At 45.7% G+C, this 22,313-nt stretch overlaps 6 protein-coding genes across 6 annotated transcripts; 2 read left to right on the top strand and 4 right to left on the bottom strand.

Moving 5' to 3' along the window:
- Nucleotides 1-3,402: 3,402 nt before the first annotated feature.
- On the bottom strand, nt 3,403-3,938 carry EDB93DRAFT_1099874 (uncharacterized protein; the record flags this gene model as incomplete). The annotated part of the gene is made up of 3 exons (XM_041446955.1): nt 3,403-3,656; nt 3,751-3,808; nt 3,891-3,938. The coding sequence occupies 3 exons, from the start codon at nt 3,936-3,938 to the stop codon at nt 3,403-3,405; spliced, it is 360 nt and encodes a 119-aa protein (XP_041313260.1).
- An 893-nt stretch (nt 3,939-4,831) lies between these two features.
- EDB93DRAFT_1099873 (uncharacterized protein) lies at nt 4,832-7,400 on the bottom strand (the record flags this gene model as incomplete). Its single annotated transcript, XM_041446954.1, has 5 exons — nt 4,832-5,214; nt 5,417-5,735; nt 5,799-6,301; nt 7,117-7,201; nt 7,275-7,400. 5 exons carry the CDS (start codon nt 7,398-7,400, stop codon nt 4,832-4,834), a joined length of 1,416 nt encoding a protein of 471 aa, XP_041313259.1.
- Nucleotides 7,401-9,474: 2,074 nt separating this feature from the next.
- EDB93DRAFT_1318451 (uncharacterized protein) lies at nt 9,475-10,564 on the top strand (the record flags this gene model as incomplete). The annotated part of the gene is made up of 5 exons (XM_041454863.1): nt 9,475-9,522; nt 9,628-9,737; nt 9,826-10,023; nt 10,113-10,389; nt 10,493-10,564. The coding sequence occupies 5 exons, from the start codon at nt 9,475-9,477 to the stop codon at nt 10,562-10,564; spliced, it is 705 nt and encodes a 234-aa protein (XP_041313258.1).
- Nucleotides 10,565-14,326: 3,762 nt separating this feature from the next.
- EDB93DRAFT_1116118 (dicarboxylic amino acid permease) lies at nt 14,327-16,994 on the top strand. Its single transcript, XM_041448318.1, has 13 exons — nt 14,327-14,471; nt 14,540-14,623; nt 14,684-14,810; nt 14,872-15,196; nt 15,251-15,268; nt 15,329-15,750; nt 15,798-15,855; nt 15,918-16,166; nt 16,221-16,293; nt 16,346-16,470; nt 16,521-16,563; nt 16,614-16,831; nt 16,905-16,994. Exons 3-12 carry the CDS (start codon nt 14,802-14,804, stop codon nt 16,810-16,812), a joined length of 1,521 nt encoding a protein of 506 aa, XP_041313257.1. The 5' UTR covers nt 14,327-14,471; nt 14,540-14,623; nt 14,684-14,801; the 3' UTR covers nt 16,813-16,831; nt 16,905-16,994.
- Nucleotides 16,995-17,490: 496 nt separating this feature from the next.
- Nucleotides 17,491-19,482, bottom strand: EDB93DRAFT_291960 (uncharacterized protein). Its single transcript, XM_041455995.1, has 7 exons — nt 18,915-19,482; nt 18,739-18,862; nt 18,643-18,688; nt 18,426-18,590; nt 18,225-18,374; nt 18,016-18,165; nt 17,491-17,945 (listed from the first exon to the last, which is right to left on the bottom strand). The coding sequence occupies exons 1-7, from the start codon at nt 19,153-19,155 to the stop codon at nt 17,592-17,594; spliced, it is 1,230 nt and encodes a 409-aa protein (XP_041313256.1). The 5' UTR covers nt 19,156-19,482; the 3' UTR covers nt 17,491-17,591.
- A 736-nt stretch (nt 19,483-20,218) lies between these two features.
- EDB93DRAFT_1275534 (uncharacterized protein) lies at nt 20,219-21,582 on the bottom strand (the record flags this gene model as incomplete). Its single annotated transcript, XM_041454398.1, has 5 exons — nt 20,219-20,577; nt 20,629-20,792; nt 20,857-21,072; nt 21,132-21,408; nt 21,460-21,582. The coding sequence occupies 5 exons, from the start codon at nt 21,580-21,582 to the stop codon at nt 20,440-20,442; spliced, it is 918 nt and encodes a 305-aa protein (XP_041313255.1). The 3' UTR covers nt 20,219-20,439.
- Nucleotides 21,583-22,313: the final 731 nt, after the last annotated feature.

The following is a 22,313-nucleotide window of genomic DNA, read 5'->3' as shown; positions in this document are numbered from 1 at the left end:
AAAATGATGTCTGACAGTAATACAATGATGTCTGAGGGTACTTTTCTGATGTCTGAAGCAAAAGTACAATGTCCAAGATTTCGGACTTTCGGACTTCACAAATATAGGTCAGAAACTATGTAATGAGTGTCAGATTGCGAGTGGTGTGCGCGAGCATAACAAGTGATGGAGTATGATGGTGAATGAACAGTAATATTTAGCAATGCAACTAAGAACTACAAGAATATTCTGGGTGATCCGCAGAGTTGGGAAATGGCTCCTAACTACTTGATGATAATTGCCATGGGTCACTACAGAGTATTTAAGTAAGTACATAGAAATCTGGAATACTATAGGCAAAGATAGTAGCAATATTTTTTGGGTCCAATGTCCTATGTAATAGGACACAAGGTGCTGCAGACATGTAATAACATGGTCAGAATGTCAGAAAACATATGGGATGGACAAGTGCACACAAAGTGTGATCGGCCAATGCAATGTCCGAAGGTCCGATGCGCTGGATCTGATGTGGAGTGGCTCGGACATGTGCCAAAGTGCGTCGGACATGTGCGCATATGTTTCGGGTGTTAACATGAGTATGAAAATACCTGGTTCCAAGCCCAGCACTGCAATCATTGTTACACCAGGTTCTAAAAATAGAATATTGTGAGAATTATACCAACCGTGTTCAAAACTGATGTGTCCCGCCCTTAGGGCCCTTCATGTCTACAAGAATATAGCTTGTCAGTGGTTCAAAAATAACATGCAACACATTGCATTTATGGTGGCTCTCCAATCAATAGCACAGCATCCATGATGCTTGGTCGAACCTTGCGGCAATACCGCGGCAAATACCTTGCCTCATTTTCGATGACCTGCAGTTTTTCAGTGCATATCTAGGAGCCTACACTAATACAATCACCATTTGGGCAGAGAAAGTCATCCTGCGCACATACATTGAAGACACTCTAACTGCATTCAGTTGTTCTCCAGGAATGTGATTCTATCCATGGACTTTGTTGCCTATCACTACCCCACTCAAATTCATTGGAGTTAAATAGGTGCGCTGCCACATGTGGCTTATGGTGGATACCTAAAAAACGCTCATGAAATGGTGATGCTATTGTCATCATGAACAGCCATTCTTCATGCAATGGTCAGCAGCCAGAGGGAGGCTGCAGGGCAGGAGAATTGGTGGAACTATTAGTGCAAATACATTAACATCAATGATGAATGGCTTGTGGCAGCCGAGATCCCTGTATTTGTCATCCGGAATGTGAGTACTTGCCAATTATGTGAAATTAACCCACTGTGTCATTGTCCTAAGAGTGGAAGCTAACCTTTGTATTGAAAGTATCATACCTTGAGGGTGATAGTTTGGAACTGATGTATCAGATCAAGCACCTGTATCCTAATGGACAGAGTTTAACTATTCAGCCGCTGTGTCATATAGTAAAAGAATGAAAGCTTACCTGAGTATTGTGTCTTGAATGGTAATTATGAAATGACCAGTGAATTTGTTGGATTGAGCCCATACCTTAATGAACCAGGGTTGCAGGTGCCAAAATTGGCCGCTGGAACAAGAATACTCATCAAAAACAATGAAAGTGGTGGCGCAGTCATAAATGGTAGCTCGGATGCTGGTTCAAATATCAAGGACATGTGAATACAGAAGACAGGATTGCCATTCACACTGGATCCTCCCAAGACCATTCCGCCAGGCAAAGCAGTTTATTGCAGGCGTTATTTATGAAACCTTGATAATGTTTGTCACTGGTCTTAATGAGTGGAGTGGGATGATAGTTGACATTAACCCATGAAGCCACGAGCTCTTTAAGAGTGCCCATGTCATCACCATGGGCTGAGTCCACTCCTTACTTGAGCTACATGTATATGAGAGAGAAGTGTGACAATAAATAAGTGGGTACAGAACCTTTCTGCGCACAGTACTGGGTAGCCATCTGTGGCTGTGTGTTCAGTGGATGATCATGGCTGCTGGATGTCATCCTCATGATCTGCAGAGGCTGGGCTCAACCAGAGAGGTTAGCCTTAGTTCAAGATTTACCCAGTGTGAAACTGGAGTGTTGAGCTTTAATGTATCATCTCTTTGAATGTCATTGTCTCTCTGCTTAAGTTTCAAGAAGGCTCAGTATGGTGCAACCATTGATTTAGATAACAGTAAGGCATACCATTTTGAACATGAAAGTATAGTTGCTATGCTCTATTTCTGTAACTTTTTTCACAAAGTCAAGCAAAACAACAGCCAAACTTGAAGGCTCTCACTAGGGTGCTGTACCCCATTTTAAATACTTAGTCCACTCTTGCAAGTCTTGTGTGCATAGCAGATAGTGCAGAGTAGTTGGCTTCTCCACATCAATCCAACAGAAGGTGTTATTTCCCCCATGCTTGGAAGGAGTCTTAATAGAGCATTTGCCAAATTTGCCAAGGTATTTCTTTAGCATTCCATATAAGTTACTGGAATGGGCTTCATGACTTGAAAGCACTGAGTGAAACCTCAGCCTGCTCACGTTGAAGGGGTTTCACTCAGTGAACGAGAGAAAAGTGTGTTTGATCTCTGGGGCTCAATTAATAAACTTTGCACACTGGAAAATAGGCCACTTACTATTCTGATGACTAACATTGAGCATATATGAGGGGGAAAGGTGTTTCCTCGATGTCTCCTTACAAAGTGGAGATTAAATGTTAGCACATGGCACAAGATAGTCCGATCACAGTGATTCTGTATCTAACTTGCACACTCAGTTAACTTGGACTCCTCTCATACACCACAAGTGACCTCACTGGTACTCTGGATGGAGGAAAATTTCATCCCCACTGTTTTGTAGATGCAGAGACAGTTAGGGTATCAGTGTAAGGAACTAAGTGACATGGTGACAATTACTTTGCTTACATAAATGGTTAGATTTCCTTCAGTAGATACATCAAAGACTTACAGTAACATCTCAATTGTAATGATCACAATAGAAACTAACCTCTTTGTCACTGTGAAGATGGCTATTGTATCAACATGACTTATTGATGAGTACAGCACTAGAATAATCATGGACAAATAGTGTATGAGCTCTTTGGGAAGGTTGTTAACTTTACATAATAATAATGTGGCCCACACCGGCAATTGCTTAGACTTGCTGACATGTCATGCTGGCCTACTAGACAGGAAGATGAATGGTTGATAGGATTTGAAGTTATCAAGGAGGGTACTTTTTGGTCAGGTCATCAATACTATGTAAATATTGCGAGTAGGAGTAATCAAACTTTTCCAAGATCCTTCATGTGCAACCCTCATTTCCACTTGAGTATTAAATGCAACGGAGAGTTTGGAAGTAAGATCAGTGCACCGATAACGAACATATTATATTGATGTGACACTGTGAAAGGCTGGTTGGAATAATATTTCCAATACTAAAATGAGAGGTCATCATCATACTCATCATCAAATTCTTCCCTGTCTCCCTCCTTGTCTCCTTCTGAATCTTCCTCTCCCTCTTCTCCCTCTTCTCCTACTTCTTCCTCTTCCTCAATGCCACCATCCATCCATTGTTCATCATTATCACTTTTGCATTCATCAATGTCCATAGCCTCTACTGCCAATGCAGCTGACTTGAGACCAAAACAGTCTCTGACAATCTTCTGCAAAGCTACTGGGTGTCCTACACCTAGGGAAGTGTAATACAGGAACATATCCCGGTTAGCAAAACTAACTCAAACAGATAAGTGACATTAAACTGGGAGAAGATACATTACACTCACATCCTAACATAATATGCTTTCCAGTTTTGATATGATCCCAAGTTGCGGTGTCATTTTTCTGCACGTCACACAATGCATGGAGAGCCTCATGACTGGTGAGGCTCTCGAAAGAGAGATTGAATGCTGTGCCAGCCTTGCACTGAAAGAACAACTGAGTGTGGCAATGTCAGCAAGAAAAACAAGGACATTGTAAGCGACATACTTGTTTGACTATGTCGGGCTTATTAATAGCATGGTAACCGTTAATAAGCCAGCATAAAGATTTATTATGGAGAGTGGATAATGTTGTGTCCAGTCAGATGACATGTGTGGCTTCGTCTTTCTTCAGCAAAGACAGTAACTCCTCAACAATGTCAGTGTGTTGAGATCGTTTGATAGCAAGCTTGAACAGGCACTGGACATTAACATCACATGGCTGGGCAATTCCAGTGCAGCCGCCAGGAACAAAGCAGTACTTGATCCATGGGTACTGCTGATCAAGCCAAGTGTGAAACTGCACAGACTTATGTACCAACCAAACATCTAGCTGTAGGATACATTCTTGATCATCAGGGGCCCCAATGAGCTACTTTTTTCTCATCCAGTATGGAACTAGAATATCACGAACATAGTCACACATGAGCGGGAACATTGACCAATAAGTATTGGTATTGGAGAAGCACAGCTTAAACCCCAAGTCTTGTGTGTCCTTGAATTGTGGCATGGTTTTTGAGGGAAGTGAGCAAGCAGTTTTACCACAATAGATGACCTGAAATAAAAGAGCATCCCCAGATGCAGAGATGCCAACAAGCATGGTGAACACTCGTTTTTCCTCCTGTCTGATGATGACAACTTGCTTGGCACCAATATCTTGGTATGTAGCAGTGTTTGTGAGTTGATAGACAATGTTTGTCTGGTCAATGTTGACATAGAAGGAAGCATCAAAGATTGCGTAGTCATGGATAGTTAACGTTAGACAATAAAATTGGTCTAGACAGAGCTGATCAGCATTGGAAGGAGTCTTTTGTGCAGTGCAAGTGGCTTGACGAAACGACCAGTTGAGATTCTGATGTACGAATTTCTTGACCCAAGACTCAGAGCATCAAAAGCTTGAACCGTCCTTGGCAGTGGCCTCAAAGATTTCAGGACAAGAGACAGCGAGGCGAGCAATGATTAGACCACAACAGCACATTGTGTCCAAAGCCACACCAACAGTATGCAAAGCACAGAGATCTTCAATAATGGCCTTTGTGACATTGGGGTACTTTGAGAGGATGCTTGGTGGTGTTCCGGTGGTCAAGGGAAGGTTTCCCTTCTGAACACAAGCAAGGACATTGGCATGCCATACTGGCTGTGTCCCGCTATGGTCAATCCATCTTCCTATAACTTGTGCAAAAATACCACAAAAGCGAGAGGGATCAACTTGCTTAAGCTCACGCTCAATCTCAATCGGTGACATTCCATAGCCAACACGAGTGGCAGCCACTTCAACAGTCAGCCATCAGAGAGGGCTCTGCCAGTTGACACATAAAGCACCTCTGTCCTCTCGCTTGCACTAATTGTCATGAAGGAATGAATCGATTGACAGTTTCTGATGAGACAACATGCGAGTTATTAAGATGAAATGAAAAACGATACATGCTTACCTCCTTTGTGGCCTTTTCACGTGCTCACTGCTTTCTCTTACACTTGTTTGCCCTTTCATGCTTCCAAGCAGTCTTCTCAAATATATCCATCCTTCTCTGGTAACAGACCAACTCCTGCTGCTCCCAATCCTTGAGCGCTGGAGCAGGTTTCCAGATGAACTTTAGATGCTCATCATGTGAAATCATTAGGAAAAACTGGAACAGACCAGCACTTCGATCAGCATCGGAAGCACAGAGGTTGAGTTTTGGTTTAGCGGAGGTAGAGTTTGGCAGGGATGGTAACTGAGTTTCTATCTCAAAATTGTTGCTGTCTGAGTATGAGCCATTGCCATCATTTGAATTGTTGTTGGGATCAGAGAGCTGTAACATGTAAAGATATCAGTGAGTCTCAATTTTGTGTCATTGGGAATGAGGTATTCATACTTCAAGGTGATCATAAGCAATATAAAGAAATTCTTCCATGCGGAGGGAAAATGCTCTATTATCAGTGAACAATGTGTCGTGAAACAGTGCATGCTTGATTATGTTTATAGCTGTGATACCACATGAGAATGAGTCTCGCTGCTCGCCATGCTGGAGTGTGGTTGCCCTGTCAAATTTGCCAAAACCATGATAGCCCAGCCAACAATTTATAGTATTGATGTTGTCATTAGGCCAGCTCCAGTCAAGGGAGTCAGCATAGGATATATTTTGGTTGACAGTATTGACCTCAATGACAGCCCAGTGAACATTGTTGATATTGATGGGGAAGAGAATACGATGAAGTGTGCCATCATGCAATGCAGAGCCGATAGTGCAAAGGCGAATGAAAGCCTTGTCCGTCTCATAGTTATTCCACCATTTCTCATTGAGCCAAAGGATATCTGCAAAGTCAAGAGTTTCAACAGAAACAAACTGGAGGTCGGATGCCTGCATTTGCTGGACAACTGCAGCAATCATGGAGTCCAAAACACATCCATGAATCAGGCATGATGGCAACAGGGTCAGAGCTCCATAGTCCTTAGATCTGTGTCACAACCCAAATAACGAATTAATGCTTGGGCAGAGACTAGGACTCGACTAAGGTTATCGGACAAGAGAGAAAGGAGCAAGTACATCTTGGATTGCTACAATGTAGATACAAGAGGCTTGAACTAAGGAACTATCGACCAAGACGTGCTACCTATATACAACTATTGAAACGGAGATTGAAACTGAGCTACAACTACTAGCCAATCATAAAATAGAAAAGGGAATTGTGCCATAGAACATCATAGAATGTTAAAGAAGCATCACATGACCATATCTTATCTTATCGTATCTTATCTAATCTATTCACAATCAAAGAACTCGTCTTCTTCATCAGTCACATCGAAGACACGTGTCGTGGGCGCTAACGGAATTTCTGAACTGGTAGACGCTTTCGGGGTAGGGTTAGGAATTTGACTTAGGTGCTGTGTATTGGCGCTTAGGAAGATTCAAGAAAGAATAGTGATTTGTTAAAGGTACTCGTGACAATCTGTCTGAGTGCCGAATCCCCTTGAGAGGGGCATCCCATGGAAGGCTCTCTAAGACATCTAGCACCTCATCAACAACTTCCAACTCTTGTCCATCAGCTAGAACAACATCAAGTCGGTCTAAGACCCAGTCATAAGATGTGCGCCAATCACACTGACTCTCGAGTGCATGTGACATGGCAGCCCAGTATGACACAACCCACATAGGAAGCAGATCATCAGGGAATAAAGGATGGATCACTGACTTATCTCTGTCTCGGAATGCACCGCTAGCACAATTGTGAAGGGATGACGCTGCTTGAAATGGTGGAACAGGTCATGAAGCGAAATCTGTGGGCAACTCAAGCAAAGGGGAATTTTCAGAAAAATAGATTCTAGTGGCCAGTGCATCATTTTCTAACACTGTATGCAGGTTTAGAAGTAGTAATTCAGCGACAGAAAGTTGGCCAGAGGGGGCAATGGAGAATGGTGCAGGTATAGATAGCACATCCTGGAGTTTAGCATCTGAGGGGACACAGAGATCAGACATGGTATAGAATGAATGTTGAGGGGAGATGCTTTCAGACTGATCATCTCGTCAAGCGAGTTGTGGCTTAGTGCTCAGGTTTGCCAAACATGGGAGGATCCACACTGATGAGACAGACGCTGAAACGACATATAGAGAAGATCTTGTGTTGCCAGGCAGAAATAAAATTAGAGGCAATGTTTGTAGAGCAAGCACTTCCAGGTTGAGCATGAAGCCTGAGGATCAGCACTGTCAGTGCTCAGCACGTAGCACAAATGAACCTAATCACAGTATGTCACACGTCACACACCCCCTGCGAACCTTCAAACCTAATGCTCATTTGGTCACACCTAAACAAGGCCGAACCTAAGTGCGTGTCTATACAGTACTGCAGACATGGGACTCTTTGAAGCATGCGGTGGCACTGTGGCAGACACACATGCTGCCAAAGCACCAGTAACGATAAAGAAAAAATGCATGATTTATGTGAAGTGATGCAAGCCTTGCAAATGTAACTCTGAGGTGGACAGGACTTGCATTTATATCCTGAAAATGGGGTTGTATTAGTGATGGAAAAGTCCAGTTTGGTCCAGTTCTCCAGGAAATTAGGAGAACCATGGACTGGACCATCAGTTTGGTCCTCCTAGTAAGCAGAACTGTGGACCGGACCATCGGTTCGGTCCGAAAATGGTCCGGTTCTGGTTCAGTGAGGGTTCGAACCAAGAACTGGACCATCCAAACTATATATAAAAATTTTGTCAAGAAAAATTATATTGAAACATGCCCAACAACAGATGCATCATGTAAGACCAAATGCTACTTTCACTTGCACTCTCCTGGCTTGCATTGGCACCTGCATGTTCTGAATCAGACCCAGGTGTCATACAGGAGTACAATCGCAGCGTGACTCATGAGCTGCCGCCTCCAGACAATGCAAAGACTTTCTATAGCTTTCCTGTGTATGGTCTCATTTGCAATTGCGTGTCTTTTGTTTTTGCATTCTTTCTCTCATTTTCCTTGATTTTCCTTCCTGAGCAGAGAATCACACATCTAAACAATGTCATAGTGATTGATCCTGGCTAATGCTACACGACCTCTGGTCCAACAATGTCCACCTGCTCATCAGGTACCCCATGGTTTTTTCAATGGAGTCTCACCAGCTTATGTGTGTCATCGCTATCACTTCAATTTCATTTTCTTGACCTCTTTGTTCTCAGTCCTCTGCACAAGGCCGTTCCCACTCCTCAGAACCACAAAGAAGCACACTTCTCAGGCATTTATTCCACCGCCACCACAGCTCATCCAGTGCCCATGATACAGTTACTGGTGATTCTACCCTCGTTTATGCTGATGCATTCCGAACTGTTCTTTTTGCATTATGTATGATATGGATACCAAACATTTCGTCATCTCCACCTATAAGTCCTACACTTAAACTACATACTGACTTGCCATCGGTTCGAACAGGTTCTGCAATTCTGCACGTCCCCGAACCGCGGACCGGACCAACGGTTCGGTCCTCCCTATTGCCCGAACCTTGAACCGGACTTCGGTCAGGCTCGAAACGGTTCAGGTTCGAACCGCGGTTCAGAACCGGACCTGGCCATCACTAGGTTGTATGCAAAACTTGGAAGTTCTATTGCTTCGGCAGATTGGTTGCGCCTGAATGGCGGAACTTCACGGCGATTGATATGGGAAACTTAGTAGAGAGAGTCTCCGCGGCCATAACGCGACCGTGACGCGGCACTGTAATAAATTCTAGGGTACGGATCATCCTTCAATCCCAGTGAAAATTAGACATAGCCAGAACGGTTGAGGTAGAGTAGAATATTGTTTAGACATATGATTTATCCTGTAATAACATCAACATCGCATTATAATTTATTCAACATTGACGATTACAATTCAACATATTGTACACATTTGAACTATTTTTCGTCAAATATTCAACGTGACGATTGGCCAGTGAAGATACCGTCACATACCGTGACAATGTTTGTGTTACTACACTAAGTACTACTTACCAGTGTTATAAACGACGTGTTCGCATCTCGTCCAGTCGTCTTGACTCTTCTACCAAACTTCTACTCGTGCGGTAATGTTCTCAGAAGAGCTCAAGACGTTCCGTCGATTAGGTTTTCGACATGTTAGTTCTGGCGTTTTCAATCATTCTGTAGAGTACTGACTTGTCTTTTGTTTTATTTGTCACTGCCGACGTGTCCTTAATGCTGATAATCATTCTCGGTTGTAGTTTCTACTTCAAATTCTCAACTTCGCCTCCGTCATTGCATCTGGCCTAATGCTATGGAAAGGCCTCGGCCTGATTCTGAACACAGAATCTCCAATTGTCGTTGTCCTCAGGCATGTATGATCCTCGTTCAATCAGGCATACTTCCATTTTGCTCACCCTAAACTGTGACCTCCATATTAATTTTTACTATATCTACAGTGGCTCGATGGAACCGGCGTTTTACCGTGGCGATCTTCTTTTTCTTACGAACCCTCCAGGCCAACGCTACCACACAGGTGATATCACAGTGTACAGGATCCCTGGCGCCGAAATACCCATCGTGCACCGCGTCCTAGAGACCCGGGATGTTTTCATCCCATTCGACAATTCTACAGAAAATCGTATCATCAAGAACAGGTGAGTATTTCCAGGGTGGTATATGTGGTTTGTTGCGGGGGTCAAGTTAAAGACATTCGATGACTGACTACAACCATACCCCGCCTCAGACTTGCAAAGAGCAAACTTCCACCAGGGGAACACCAACTGATGCTCACAAAAGGCGACAACAACCATGTTGATGACGTTGACCTCTACCGGGGCCTCGAATGGATCGACCGAAGACATATCATTGGCAAAGCTTGCGGGTATGTGTTTTTCGATTTTTTTTCACTTGCATGGCCTGACATGTCTCTTTTCCTACTCAATCTTCTAACTACACATCTACTTTGCTCACACTTCATGCCCAGATTTGTTCCGTACATTGGCTACGTGACAATCGCCATGGTAAGGCTGTTTCACCGTCTTATTGAACATGCACATGTCACTTGGTGGCTCGTTTGTCGTGGATTTCTCTTTCATGCCCAATAACGCTGATCATGCTACATAGAATGATTTCCCGCAACTTAAATACGCGCTTCTCGGAGGTCTTGGGCTATTAGCTGTGATACAACGGGAGTAGAATTCCCTGAAGAGAAAGGGCCTTTATGCAGATTTGGTCTGCTTCTTTCGTGCATATTGACCCTGCGCGCATATGAAATGCAAGACTGCTACCACTGTCGTTAATCTTGACAACTAGCGAAAATAGATCTAGTTTGCATGGAAAGGTTTCCCAGAGTAGGCCTTGTGCCCGTTCGCCAGTCGTGCTTGTCTTACTATTAATTTAGCCAGAGAATCAACTGGGCGAGTCGATATAAGCAGGGTGTCTGCAGTTTGTCATGGTGCGTCACTGCGTCACCTCTGAATTCTCCGGCAGATCCTAAGGCACTCCAAGCTGCGTGCACCAAGGGACTAGATATAAGACTCGGAAGTATTTAGTGCCAAGTGATGAACAACACCGCATCAACTGCGTCACCAATATAGTGTTAGGTAACGGTGAGTCCTGGAGACAACGTTGAATGCCAGCCATTGAAAATAGCCTTTGGCAGTGATCAAATTCCCGCCTCGACTGCTACAGCCCCTCTGCCCGTCATGCACATCAAATGTAGACTTTGGCAACGGTCAATGAGTGCTCGAGTACTCAGGCTTTAAGCTCTGAATAATGCAGCACAATTCTGGATATTGAAATCGCTCCTCACGTCTCTTCGAATTAGTAAGGAGTCAATATCGAGTGTTTAAATTAATTCAAAAGTGCCTTCATTGCCCATGAAGCAGGGAAAATTCATCATACTCCAGGCACAATCCAAGAACCACATTCTCCAAGTCAGCAATGAACTACGTCAACGACCATGGAATGCGACAACAGAAACACGACTCATTGTCCAGACGTGCTCATGAACAGGTTGCCAGCCCATCGGTGAGCGGTCTAGCCACATGTATGGCAGAATTGTTCCTGGGTGAGCTATTGACATTGCAAGGGACAAGGGGTGATCAGCGGGGTTGAATCCTGGATACAAAGCAAACCCGTACTCACGACTGTCCGAATACAGCACAAGTAAGGGCAGCAATCATCGTTAGTGTTGCAGCCATAGGACTCGTTGAAGCATGCGGTGGCAGACATACATGCTGCCAAAGCACTAGTAACGATGAGGAAGAAAAAACGCATGATTTATGTGAAGTGACGCAAGCTTTGCAATTGTAACTCTGAGGTGGACATGACTTGCTTTTATATTCTGAAAATGGGGTTGTATGCAAAACTTGGAAGTTCCATTGCTTTGGCAGATTGGTTGCGCCTGACTGAGGCAACTTCGTGGCGGTTGATGTGGAAACACTTAGTAGTGGCTGAGTCTTCATCGGATAAACAATACAGGAATCAAGAGCTTAAGGAACACCGTGACAGCTCACATAACAGTATTGCATAGGCAAACCTCTTCCATGGCCTCCGCTTACGCTGTCTATTGACCATGCCCACCTCTGTAGTACAGGCTCTTTTAGCTTCACCACCTATACATCTCACCAGAGGCTCAAGGATGACTTTGTATGGCGGTATGGCTTGCATCTTTCATGCGCCCAGGGAAGATGGGGAAGGAATTGCAAATTGTCTTGCACACGGTATAGGACGAGATCATGCTGTTCTCACACGCCAACACTTTCAGATCAGATCAAATTTACACGCATTCTGAAGACACATCTTTCTCCGTCCTTTGCTGCAATCTCACAACGTTCACCGGGCGCAGGGCAAGGCGAGGCGCTCTTTAATATTGAAAGCGAACTTGAGCTCGTCCCCACGACGGCCAGCCCCACCACTCTCCGGCGACGACGCCACGCGAGCAGGTGCACTCGACTCTTTTGCGACGCAACACCCGCCGGGTACAACTCGCTTGTCGCAGAAAGCAGGACTGCGAGCAGCCTTACCATTTACATTTCGCCATGACAGACGGACCTCCCATATTACTTGACATCATGGAAAACGACTCTATGCTGAGTTCGCATCCTTATCGGTGTGTCATACCGCTGTTGGTGATGAGGAGACAACCGACGAAGTCATTCACTTCGCAGCTGAACTCCAGTTTTTGGAAATCAAAAGCGTCATTGGCACGCTGGGTGGTCGACGATTCTGTCGCAAAACATGTCGTCTAAACTTTTGATGACAATATGTTCAAGGATTTGGAGACCGTACGAAGGCGGCCTGGGCCTCAACTGTGCTATGTGCTCCGTGGAGACGAAAGTGCCGCTCAAGCAGAAGAGGTTTTCATTCATACCGTGTGCAGTTCTATGCATTGTCGTGATCGATTTGTGCCCGAAGCTTGCAGTGTACTTTTGGGATCGGTGAAATAATCTGGTTTTTCCTCGTCCTCTTTCGTCCCTTCATTCAAGTTGGGTCTCGGAATTCCTCGCAAGTCTTTGAAAACGTTGTTATTGTCTGAGCGCTTCAGTAAGTATACCAGGCTGGAAAGATGGTGTCGTACATCGTCCACACCAATACGCTTATGCACGACGACAAAGGCTATCAGCTCGTACCGCAAGCAAAACAAGAGCAAACTCGCCTTGACCAAATGCCCTAAGACATGTAGAACGAGTAGACTTTATATGTCGACTACATAGCTGTTAGTCGTGCAGTGACAGTTACCAAGCATATGTAGATGTGGCCCCCTTCTGGGATAATGAGAGATGCTTGACGCTTGGTGCTATTGCCGCTAGCGCCCTCCGATTCCAAAGTTCATACGGTGCGGTCTCCCTTCCAGGAGCGCTTGACGCCTGCCGCTAGTGACCTCTGTGGCCTAGTCTTCCTTTGAGATAGCGATACAATACGCTTGACATTATGTGTTGTTGTTAGTGCCCTCAACTCCAAGGCCCATGTCGTGCTGATCCCTGATCGACGTCTGGTGTCGCTGGCAGCGCCCTGGTTGTTATTGCCATCAGTGCCCTGTGCGTCTCCGGCGGGTAAGGTCTGGGATCTCTTGTTGTCAAGACGTTGGCATTGATTGCACATAACACGTCGTATGTGCAGGATAAATAACGACGAGTACAACTTCTGGATGATGGAACCGTCGTCGTGTTTGATAGTAACAGGATCTAGAACCCGACCTGGGAAACTCTCACTGTCGAGACGTTAGAACTTAGCATTGATCGTACTCAACATGCTGCACTGTCAGGATAACTAATTAACGGATGGATACTGGCGCCGTCGTCACGTTTGGTATTGAATGAGTGTAGGACCCGACCCGAGAGTCTCTCGCTGTCGACTCTCGAGGCATTGGTGTTGATCGCACTCAAGATGGCTGCACTGGCAGAAAACCGACTATGGGAAAGATGTGATATTTCAATGAATGGTGGAGCTGTCGTCAAGTAACCTGTGGATAACTAATAATGCATACAGTGGGTGTGCTCGGTGATTATGTGAGAGAGACATACGAGGTGTGAGCAGAACAGCGAGACCAGGGACACTCGACACAACAACAACAACAAGAGCAACAAGGGCATTCAAGTACATGATGATCTATGAGTAGAGTCGTTGAAGTTTTACAACAAGAAGTGAGAGAAGACGATGCCCAGATCTCCAACTCGAAGTTGAAGTTCACTTGACACGAGGAGCATGAGCATGATATATAGAACTTCTACTCCGTCTTGGATCGTCCACTTTGCCATAATGCGGCGTCACCGTCGAACACCCAAATCATTCAGGTGACAGGTGGGGTGGTGAGGCCTAGGTATGATGGACGCAGAGCTGGAGTCGGGCTTCCGCCTCTGACAGTGTGGGCAGTGGCGTCCGATTAATATCATTACTATGATTGCCTTTTTTAGAACCACCAGTCATGGTTTGAACTTTGCAGATGACATATCACTTAAACCAAGCGCTGCTTCTCGTCTTAGACGACGATGCGAGGCATGATTACTGACCTTGAGGAAATATTGAAACTGGGGAGCTTCTTAGACGATCAAGGGAGAGTAGTCACAACGTCTCTGCACGAGCGGTCAGACATCCTACGGTATGTCGAAATTTTTAATCCAGGGCCAGCGGTAGGCCTGACATTATTCATGCAACGTTTTTTTATAGTCTTTCTCTGTGAACACCTTGGCGCATTCCATTGCACGCGGGTCCACTGATAACAATGACATACTCCTCAAGTGTTGGTTAAAAGTGCGCGACCTTATCTTTCTTCGAATCATTTTCCCTCAACCACAATATGGATGCTCACAGTGATGATACCGAGAAGAAAATCGATAGCTTTCAGGCTAGTAACGATCTAGACCCCGCTCTAGTGGACCCTTCCGAGGAGTTGAGCTTGCATCGCGGCTTGAAAGCGAGACATGTATCTATGATTACGGTATTGCAAACCTTCATAATGCATCTTCCGACTCAAACTGAAACTCTTTCAATCTACCTAGCTAGGAGGCTCGCTGGGCACAGGTCTCATCATCGGTTCAGGTACTGCTCTCGCCAAAGGAGGACCACTAGGTCTCTGGTTTGGGTACTCCTTCATGGGCTTAGTCTGTTACTTCGTCATGATCTCTCTGGGAGAAATGGGTGCATATCTGCCTCATAAGAAGGGTTTCGCTGGATATGCCACGCGATATGTCGATCCTGCTTTTGGCTTCGCCCTTGGATGGAATTATGTGTTCAAATACTTTATTCAAACTACGAACAATGTTAATGCGGCGGGCGCTGTGGTGCAGTACTGGACCTTAAGTGTACCGATTGAGGTTTGGATGGGTGCGTGCATCTTTTTACAATCCAACTATGCAGATGACCTGATCCTGGTTTCAGTGATTTACATTGCGCTGAGTACGTGCGACGTCTGTCTGACCGGGTTGGTACTAGTCCCGCTAACACGCCTTACATCAGTCTTCTTCATCAACTTGTTGGGTATTCGCGTCTTTGGCGAAGTCGAATTTTGGTTCTGCAGCATCAAAGTCGTCGCTTTAGTTGGTCTTATCTTGATGGGACTCATTATCGACCTCGGTGGTAATCCCCAACACGATCGTATTGGCTTCAGATACTGGAGAGCGCCCTACGGACCCCTCCATGAATATCTTATCGCTGAAGTACACGACTCTCGCGTCGCCCAGTTTCTTGGAGTCTGGAGCAACCTGACCACAGCTTTGTTTTCGTACATCGGTACAGAATTGATTGGCGTTACCGTAGGCGAAACACAAAACCCAAGGAAAAATGTACCAAAGGCTATTCGTAGGATGTTCTTTCGTATCTTGGTGTTTTATGTGGGTGGTACTTTTGTCATTAGCTTGACGGTACCGAGTAATAGCAGTGTACGTGGCGCTGTGTGTAGAAGGGGCTGTTCCTGACTTTGTTGTAGGCACTTTTTGTGGCTAGTAAGTCTGCGGCTGGTGCTGCTGCATCACCATTCGTCGTAGGTACGTGCTTTTTGCCCACCCGTGGACTATGCGACTCTGGAATCTAACGTCTCATTGATCAGCGACAACCATCGTCGGCATCAAAGTCCTAAACCATGTCATCAATGCCGTGGTGTTAATCTTTGTACTTAGTGCGTCAAACTCAGACCTCTATATCGGCTCCAGGACGCTCTACGGCCTCGCTGTGGAACGTAAGGCACCCCGTATATTTGCGAAGGTCAATCGCGCTGGGGTTCCTTGGCCCTCGCTCATTCTGAACACTTTGGTCTGCTTCTTGACATTCCTGAATGCAACTTCGTCGAGTTCTGTTGGTAATGGATGACGTCTGTTCATCGCATGTAATTATTGATCTTCTTGTTCGGTAGCGTTCGGCTGGTTCGCAAGCCTTATTGCAAGTTTTGGTGCTATTACGTGGATGTGTATATCTTATACCCACATGTATGTTGATTATGCTGAGTGGGTTGTCATTTTCTGATGTAATTGCTTTTAGTGCCTTCATGCGCGCCTTAAAATCTCAGGGGATAGATCGAAACACTCTCCCTTACAAGGCACCCTTCCAGCCATATGCTTCATGGTTTGCCTTGATTTTCACAGGCATCGTGCTCTTTTTCAATGGTAGCACCTATCTGAGCATGGCTACAAATCGAGCTAATTGCATGAAACAGGTTTCAGCGCTTTTCTACCCTTTGTATCGTCATCATTTATCACGTCAGTGGCGAGGGTGATCGTGATTTTCCGGAATACTAATTACAATCCAGATCTTACATCCCTATACCGATTTTTTTCTCGTTATGGGGTGGATACAAGTTTTACTACCGCACTTTGACAATCCCCGCAATCGAAGCCGATCTTATTACCGGAAAGCGTGAAATTGATGAAGAAGAAGCACGGTTCCTTGCTCGGGAAAAGCTCAGAGGTCCACGTTCTGGAATACAGAGAATTTGGGATGCACTCTGAGTAGTCTACCACTGAAACAGTAGGTCTTCCCAGCTTTCGAAAATGGCATAAATATAACAAAGTTTTCGCCTCCATGTTATTTGCACCTCAAGGCCTCAAATTAATTTATATTTGGTTATCACGAGCCCATGTATTTGCTTTTAATTGTGTGCGAGATAAGATAACCTACTTTTGAACGTTAAGGTTCGCGCGGCGTTTCATGTCGTGCAGGTTCAAATGAGGTCCTACTATGTCGCGAAGGGCGGTTCGCGCGCGGGAAAAATCATTGGCTCAATCCCGGCGCTCTGCTGATCTCCGGCCTGAAACACGGGACAAGGGAATAATGGATGTACGCGTGACTTCTTTCTTCCAATCATCGTCGTGATGGAGCTACATGGTCCATCCTCATCAATATTTACAACTAATTTGGGTATTTGCGCGCCCAAACGGTGTTACCCTGGCCACTCTGGGGCTGGTGGCGCCGGATACCGCTGTCAACCGCTGAACTTTGTGACGGAGTCATTCTGATTGCCCTTGATATGCCTTCCTTGGCCTGATGTTGGGGCCGGGGAACGTGCAAACAGCTAATTGTATTCATGGCATGAAACAGGAATGAGGACCAGACACGTTGAATTTATTATAAAGTTTCTAGCGGCGACATGCCTGAATTGAGAGCATCACTATGCTATTCTCTTTGAGACCTCCTTTATCGTAGTTCTCAGGGTCATAGGACGTCTCGGAACCTGGTTTTTTTTCCTGGAGAAGCTGTCCCGGTGCATGTTGTATTTTCGCTCCCCTCTTTACCGCCATATAGAGTAGGGTTGCGGATCGAAGGCGTCGACGTAGAGGCGCTCATTGACTTCTTTTCTGATGATATCTTCAATCTTCTCCATGAAAACTTTGTTCTGTCCAAGCTGAATGTAAACCACAGACGACATAAGGCTACGATCCCCAGCGGATAAAGTCATTCCAAAACCTCTCTCGTGATTCAGGAAGTCGGAAGGACGCTTGGCTTCTCGATAGACAGGTGAAACCTCGTAGTCTTCCAAGATTTCCGGAAACCAGGTCGTAAGCCCAAGCATGGAAATCTGATCGAGCAGTTTTTTATTCAGCGCGACGGCGTCAATCCCACTCAATTGCTTCAATTCATCCCACTGAAGGGTATCGGCTGGAAGTCAGCAATTTCCGAACGGCGGGAGCGAATTACGAATTAGATTTTCTTACATCCCGAATGTCAGCTACTAGCAGAGAAGTGTTCAAAGAGTTTTGGCGGATGTAATTGATACATGATTGAATTTTCTTAATGCCAGGATGACCGGGAGCAATTGGGTGTTCGACTTCGACCCTGTCTTTCTTCTCGAACCATGTCATGATCTGATAGCAGAAGCGACTTTGAACAGTGGCATAATTGCATGCGGTGATGAAGTACTTACTGGAGCGAGATTCATACTCAGCATGGTCGCTCCGGCTTCGATGCAGGCGCGAGTATGTGCAAGGCAGGTCACCATTGAGAGATGTATACCTATTGAGTATTTGTTGGTGAGTTCGTACGCAGCACGGATACCGTCTTCTGTTGCTGGCAGCTAAAGGACGATTAAAGAAAGGCTGTATACACACTACTGGAAGCACATTACCGTGATGACAACTCTCCATCGTCGGACATCAGCTCGGTCAAAAAGGTCAACGAGGGCGCGGGCTTCGTCCACCATGGCAGCCTTGCTGTTGTGAAAGCGCGAATCTACGAATATCACTACAGGGCCCTGGACGGCGCCTAACATGGCCAGACCGAGTTCAAAAAGCTGCAAGACTATCTATCAGTAAGCATCCATGCAGGGTAGAAGCCTAACACACGAATTGTCGAAGGACACGCCTCACATAGAACGCATTCGAGCCTTGTCTGTGAAATGATCGCTGATGCCCCACAAACATGGGAAAGCAAAGACTAACGGATATGTTTCGAGCACTTTCTTAGTGGCGACCCAGGCATGGTAACGAATGCCAGTCGTATCTACCAGGTCGCTGACATTCTTAGGGGTGAGCAAGCAACCCCAAACGCCACGAAAATACAATGCTACTCATAACTTCAATCAATCACATCCAGTAACACAGCCAGGGGGACATACCCATAATATCAGCTGTATCGCCATAGATCGGGACATCCTTGTAAGGAAACGAAGGGACTACCCCCATTTCCTTTGCCTCGTTGGAAGAGGGCTCAGGTAGGGCCTCATAGTGGGTGCTCATCCATAGGTCTAACTTAATCTTGTCCTCCCTTGAGATAGGGTAAGTACCCTGCCATTCGGTCCGACGGGGTTTTTGCGGATGGTGAAGATATTCATCGGTAGTGGCGCTAGGGACGGGCATTCTGTGGGATAGGTATCGTTACCGTTCCCTGCATCCCTGATCAGCTTTTTTAAGACAGCAGAACGTTCGCAAAACGTAGAGGATAGACCCATTGTGGCTCATTGTCGATGGGCAGGTTTGATGCCTTGCCAGCCTTCAAAAGCCTTGTACGCAGCAGTTTTTTTGTCAAAGGGAGATAAAGAGAGGCACCACCCTGTTTCATTCTAGACACGCTTTGACAGATCTGAACGGCTTTGACACGTTTGTTGATTCGGGGATATATTCTTCGGATCATGATCAACCGATCATAATAGTCAACCGCAGTATCAACGGTCAAACGAGCTTCATAAACACTGTGTAAGTGGGCGTAGGACTCCTCAGAAATAGGGCGCTGCATGCCATGGCTCGGAAGTCGTCTAGTAGTAGTACACGGAGCTACGAGCCAATCGTTGCATGAATTCAAAAGTTCCGATGAAACTGCTAGTTGCAGGTAGTGGCCCAGAAGGTTATGTCGGTTTACCGTAACCCGGGAGGGGGGCTCGAATCGGCGTTAGTCCGAGTCCAGAACCTCTGAATCTTCTCTTCATGAATCAAGGATCCAGCGAATCCGATGGGCACATCCAAAGGAAGTCCGAAGCTGTTCGCAGAGTCCAAAGATGAAGAGGGCAGTGATTTTTAAAGGCAAAAAGGGTCTGGAATTATGCCCGAGCAAGTACCCGTTTCCATCAGAATGTTCACTGCCTTGATTGTTCTAGTGTGCGCTTGGCGTTTGGGAGAACACGGATATTTAAAAATCGATATCGACTCGTCAGCAACGTCGATGGTTGGGGGATGGCCGAGGTCAGCTCTTGCCAACTCGCAGTAGGAGTTCGCTGAGCTTTTCAAACGGGGTGTACGAAAGGATATACGTAACAGACATCGAAGAATCTGGCAGATCATTTGAAACAGCCGCGAAGGCCAAATTGACGGGGTTACCAAAGCCGCATCAACGTTCAGTTGATCGAAGCGACGCAAAATTGATAGGTTCCGTAGTGTTACTCATAACACACCTACTTACATTACAATAAGTATCAAGATTATACAATTCATGCACATATATCCACTAGAATGCGTGATAACTTTTTACACTAGGAAGCTAAGAATTAGAAGTAATAGGTTGTCGTAGGGCTCTAGAATGGCAAAGAAAATAGCGATGCGGCAAAGAGAGCTAGTCGAAATGCAACGAGACAATGATAGCAATAGAGCGGGGGTATCATCTAAACCGATCAAGTCCAGAAGAAGAGAACAATTCGACGTATTTCGGTTCTACCGATGAACCTGGGCACGTTCAGCCGAATAAGCATGCCAGTTATCCACTTCAGCTTCTGGCACAGTTTGAGCAAATGGAGGGAGTGTGGTGTGGTAATGGTTGGAGGGCCCATTATGATTATGATGGTTTGATGACTATGAAAACGAGTCAAGGAGCGGTTGCGAGATTGATTGCGTATCACCTACGCTGTAATGATCGTCCTCAACCTTGACGGACCCGTAATGATTGGAATGGTAGTTGCTTGGAAGCGGGTGATGCGACAATGAACTTGGACGACTGTTGACCGGGGAATGCGATGAGTGTTGCATTTGGGTAGGCTGCTGGTGGGTGAAACAGAAAACAATGGTCACTAGGATCCAGAGAGTTCTCATAGAGATGGAGGACATTACGTCACTCGCGCAAGGAAAAAGCACTCGCCGAAAATGGAGGACTTGAAGTTGAACTTGATCCGGACGGAGTATGAGGAAGGTGATGAAAAGCGGGAGCGTGCAAATTAAAGAGTGAGGAGGAGTTGCCTGAAACACCGCCATGACCAGATGTGCCATTGTGGGAGGGTATATTGCCATACTGGTGATGGGAAATTGGCTGCGGAATGGTAAGTGGAGGGGGTCGATCACCATGAGGGGCGTCTTGTGGCTAGGTAAAAGGCGTTGTCAGACTAGTAATGGCGTTGAGGTATGTTAAAAACACACCATGTAGAGATCATCCATTTTGCGTTTCTTGAAGTCGCGGTCACAGTTACGATTATCGTGGAAGTTGGACATGGAGTGCCGACGATAGTCAGAGGATAAATGACCAGCTCGGTGGTCAGCTTCGAGCAAACGTCTCATTTCTTCATTTTCTTTCTGCAAGCGAGTATTTTCTTGTTCGAGCTCGCGAATTTTGACCAAGGGGGGCGGTAAAGCCGCCACCTGGTCTGGGGTGAAGCCTAAGGCGGTTTGTAGTTTTGTGACTGTCTGCTCGAGCTGGAAAAAGAGATTGTTAGAAAACGCGTCGAGTTCGCGGGGAGGACTGACCTGCTCGATGTAGGCCTTTCGCTTTGCACGATGGCGAGCTTGAGCTTTAGCATTACGGCTGCGCTCTGGACGATCGGGTTGTGACGAGACAGATTCAGCAGCGGAGTGAGCCATCGAGGACATGTAACGTTATAACGTAAAGTTTGGGAGAGGAAAGACAATTCGGGGTTGTAAAAAAAAGATTGGACGGTTATTATAGTTGGCGTACGTTGAATTCAGGACTCCACTCAGACGCCCAAGCCATCACAACTATTCCAAAAGAATTCAGTGCCTCGGATTCCGAATTATTCGGTTTGAAAAGTCAGCCGACATGTCTTCAATGCGACCCTGGTGGCAAGCTTGATTCCTTGCAATCTTGAATCAAATCTCAACGAACCTTCTGTACGCAAATGCATTGCAAGAAGATACGTACCAGTCATGGAAATCCTTTGTTCAATTATTTTACCTTGTCCCCGTACCGCAACTTACCTTCCTATGTACACAAGTTGAAGATAATAATTTTTCACAAAGTGAGTTTCGCCGTCGTCGCGGCAAGTTGCGGTTGTTCCATCAGGCTAATGCCGCTGTGCCTTAGGGATGAGTTCGTGTGTTGATCCCCGATCAATAAAAATATATTATAATCTACTTCCGCGTGTTCCCCCTACTCAATTTTAAAACTCAGAACTCCGCGATACTCCGCCACTTCTCCAGACTCGCTGAGATGCGCTATAGAACCTCGGACTCGGATATCCACGGCCATATTCAACTCCTCCCCCCCTCGACTACAACTCAAAATGCACACTCATTTGACGTCTTCATCCACAATTGAGCGGCTATCAACTTCCGCTCGATGGGAATTTTTCATCTTCTCTACA

Source organism: Suillus bovinus, assembly GCF_016758785.1.
Source record: "Suillus bovinus strain UH-Sbo-P2 chromosome Unknown EDB93scaffold_2, whole genome shotgun sequence".
Taxonomy (NCBI): domain Eukaryota; kingdom Fungi; phylum Basidiomycota; class Agaricomycetes; order Boletales; family Suillaceae; genus Suillus; species Suillus bovinus.
The sequence above is the reverse complement of the archived record's forward strand: the minus strand, read 5'-3'. Positions and strand labels throughout refer to the sequence as shown.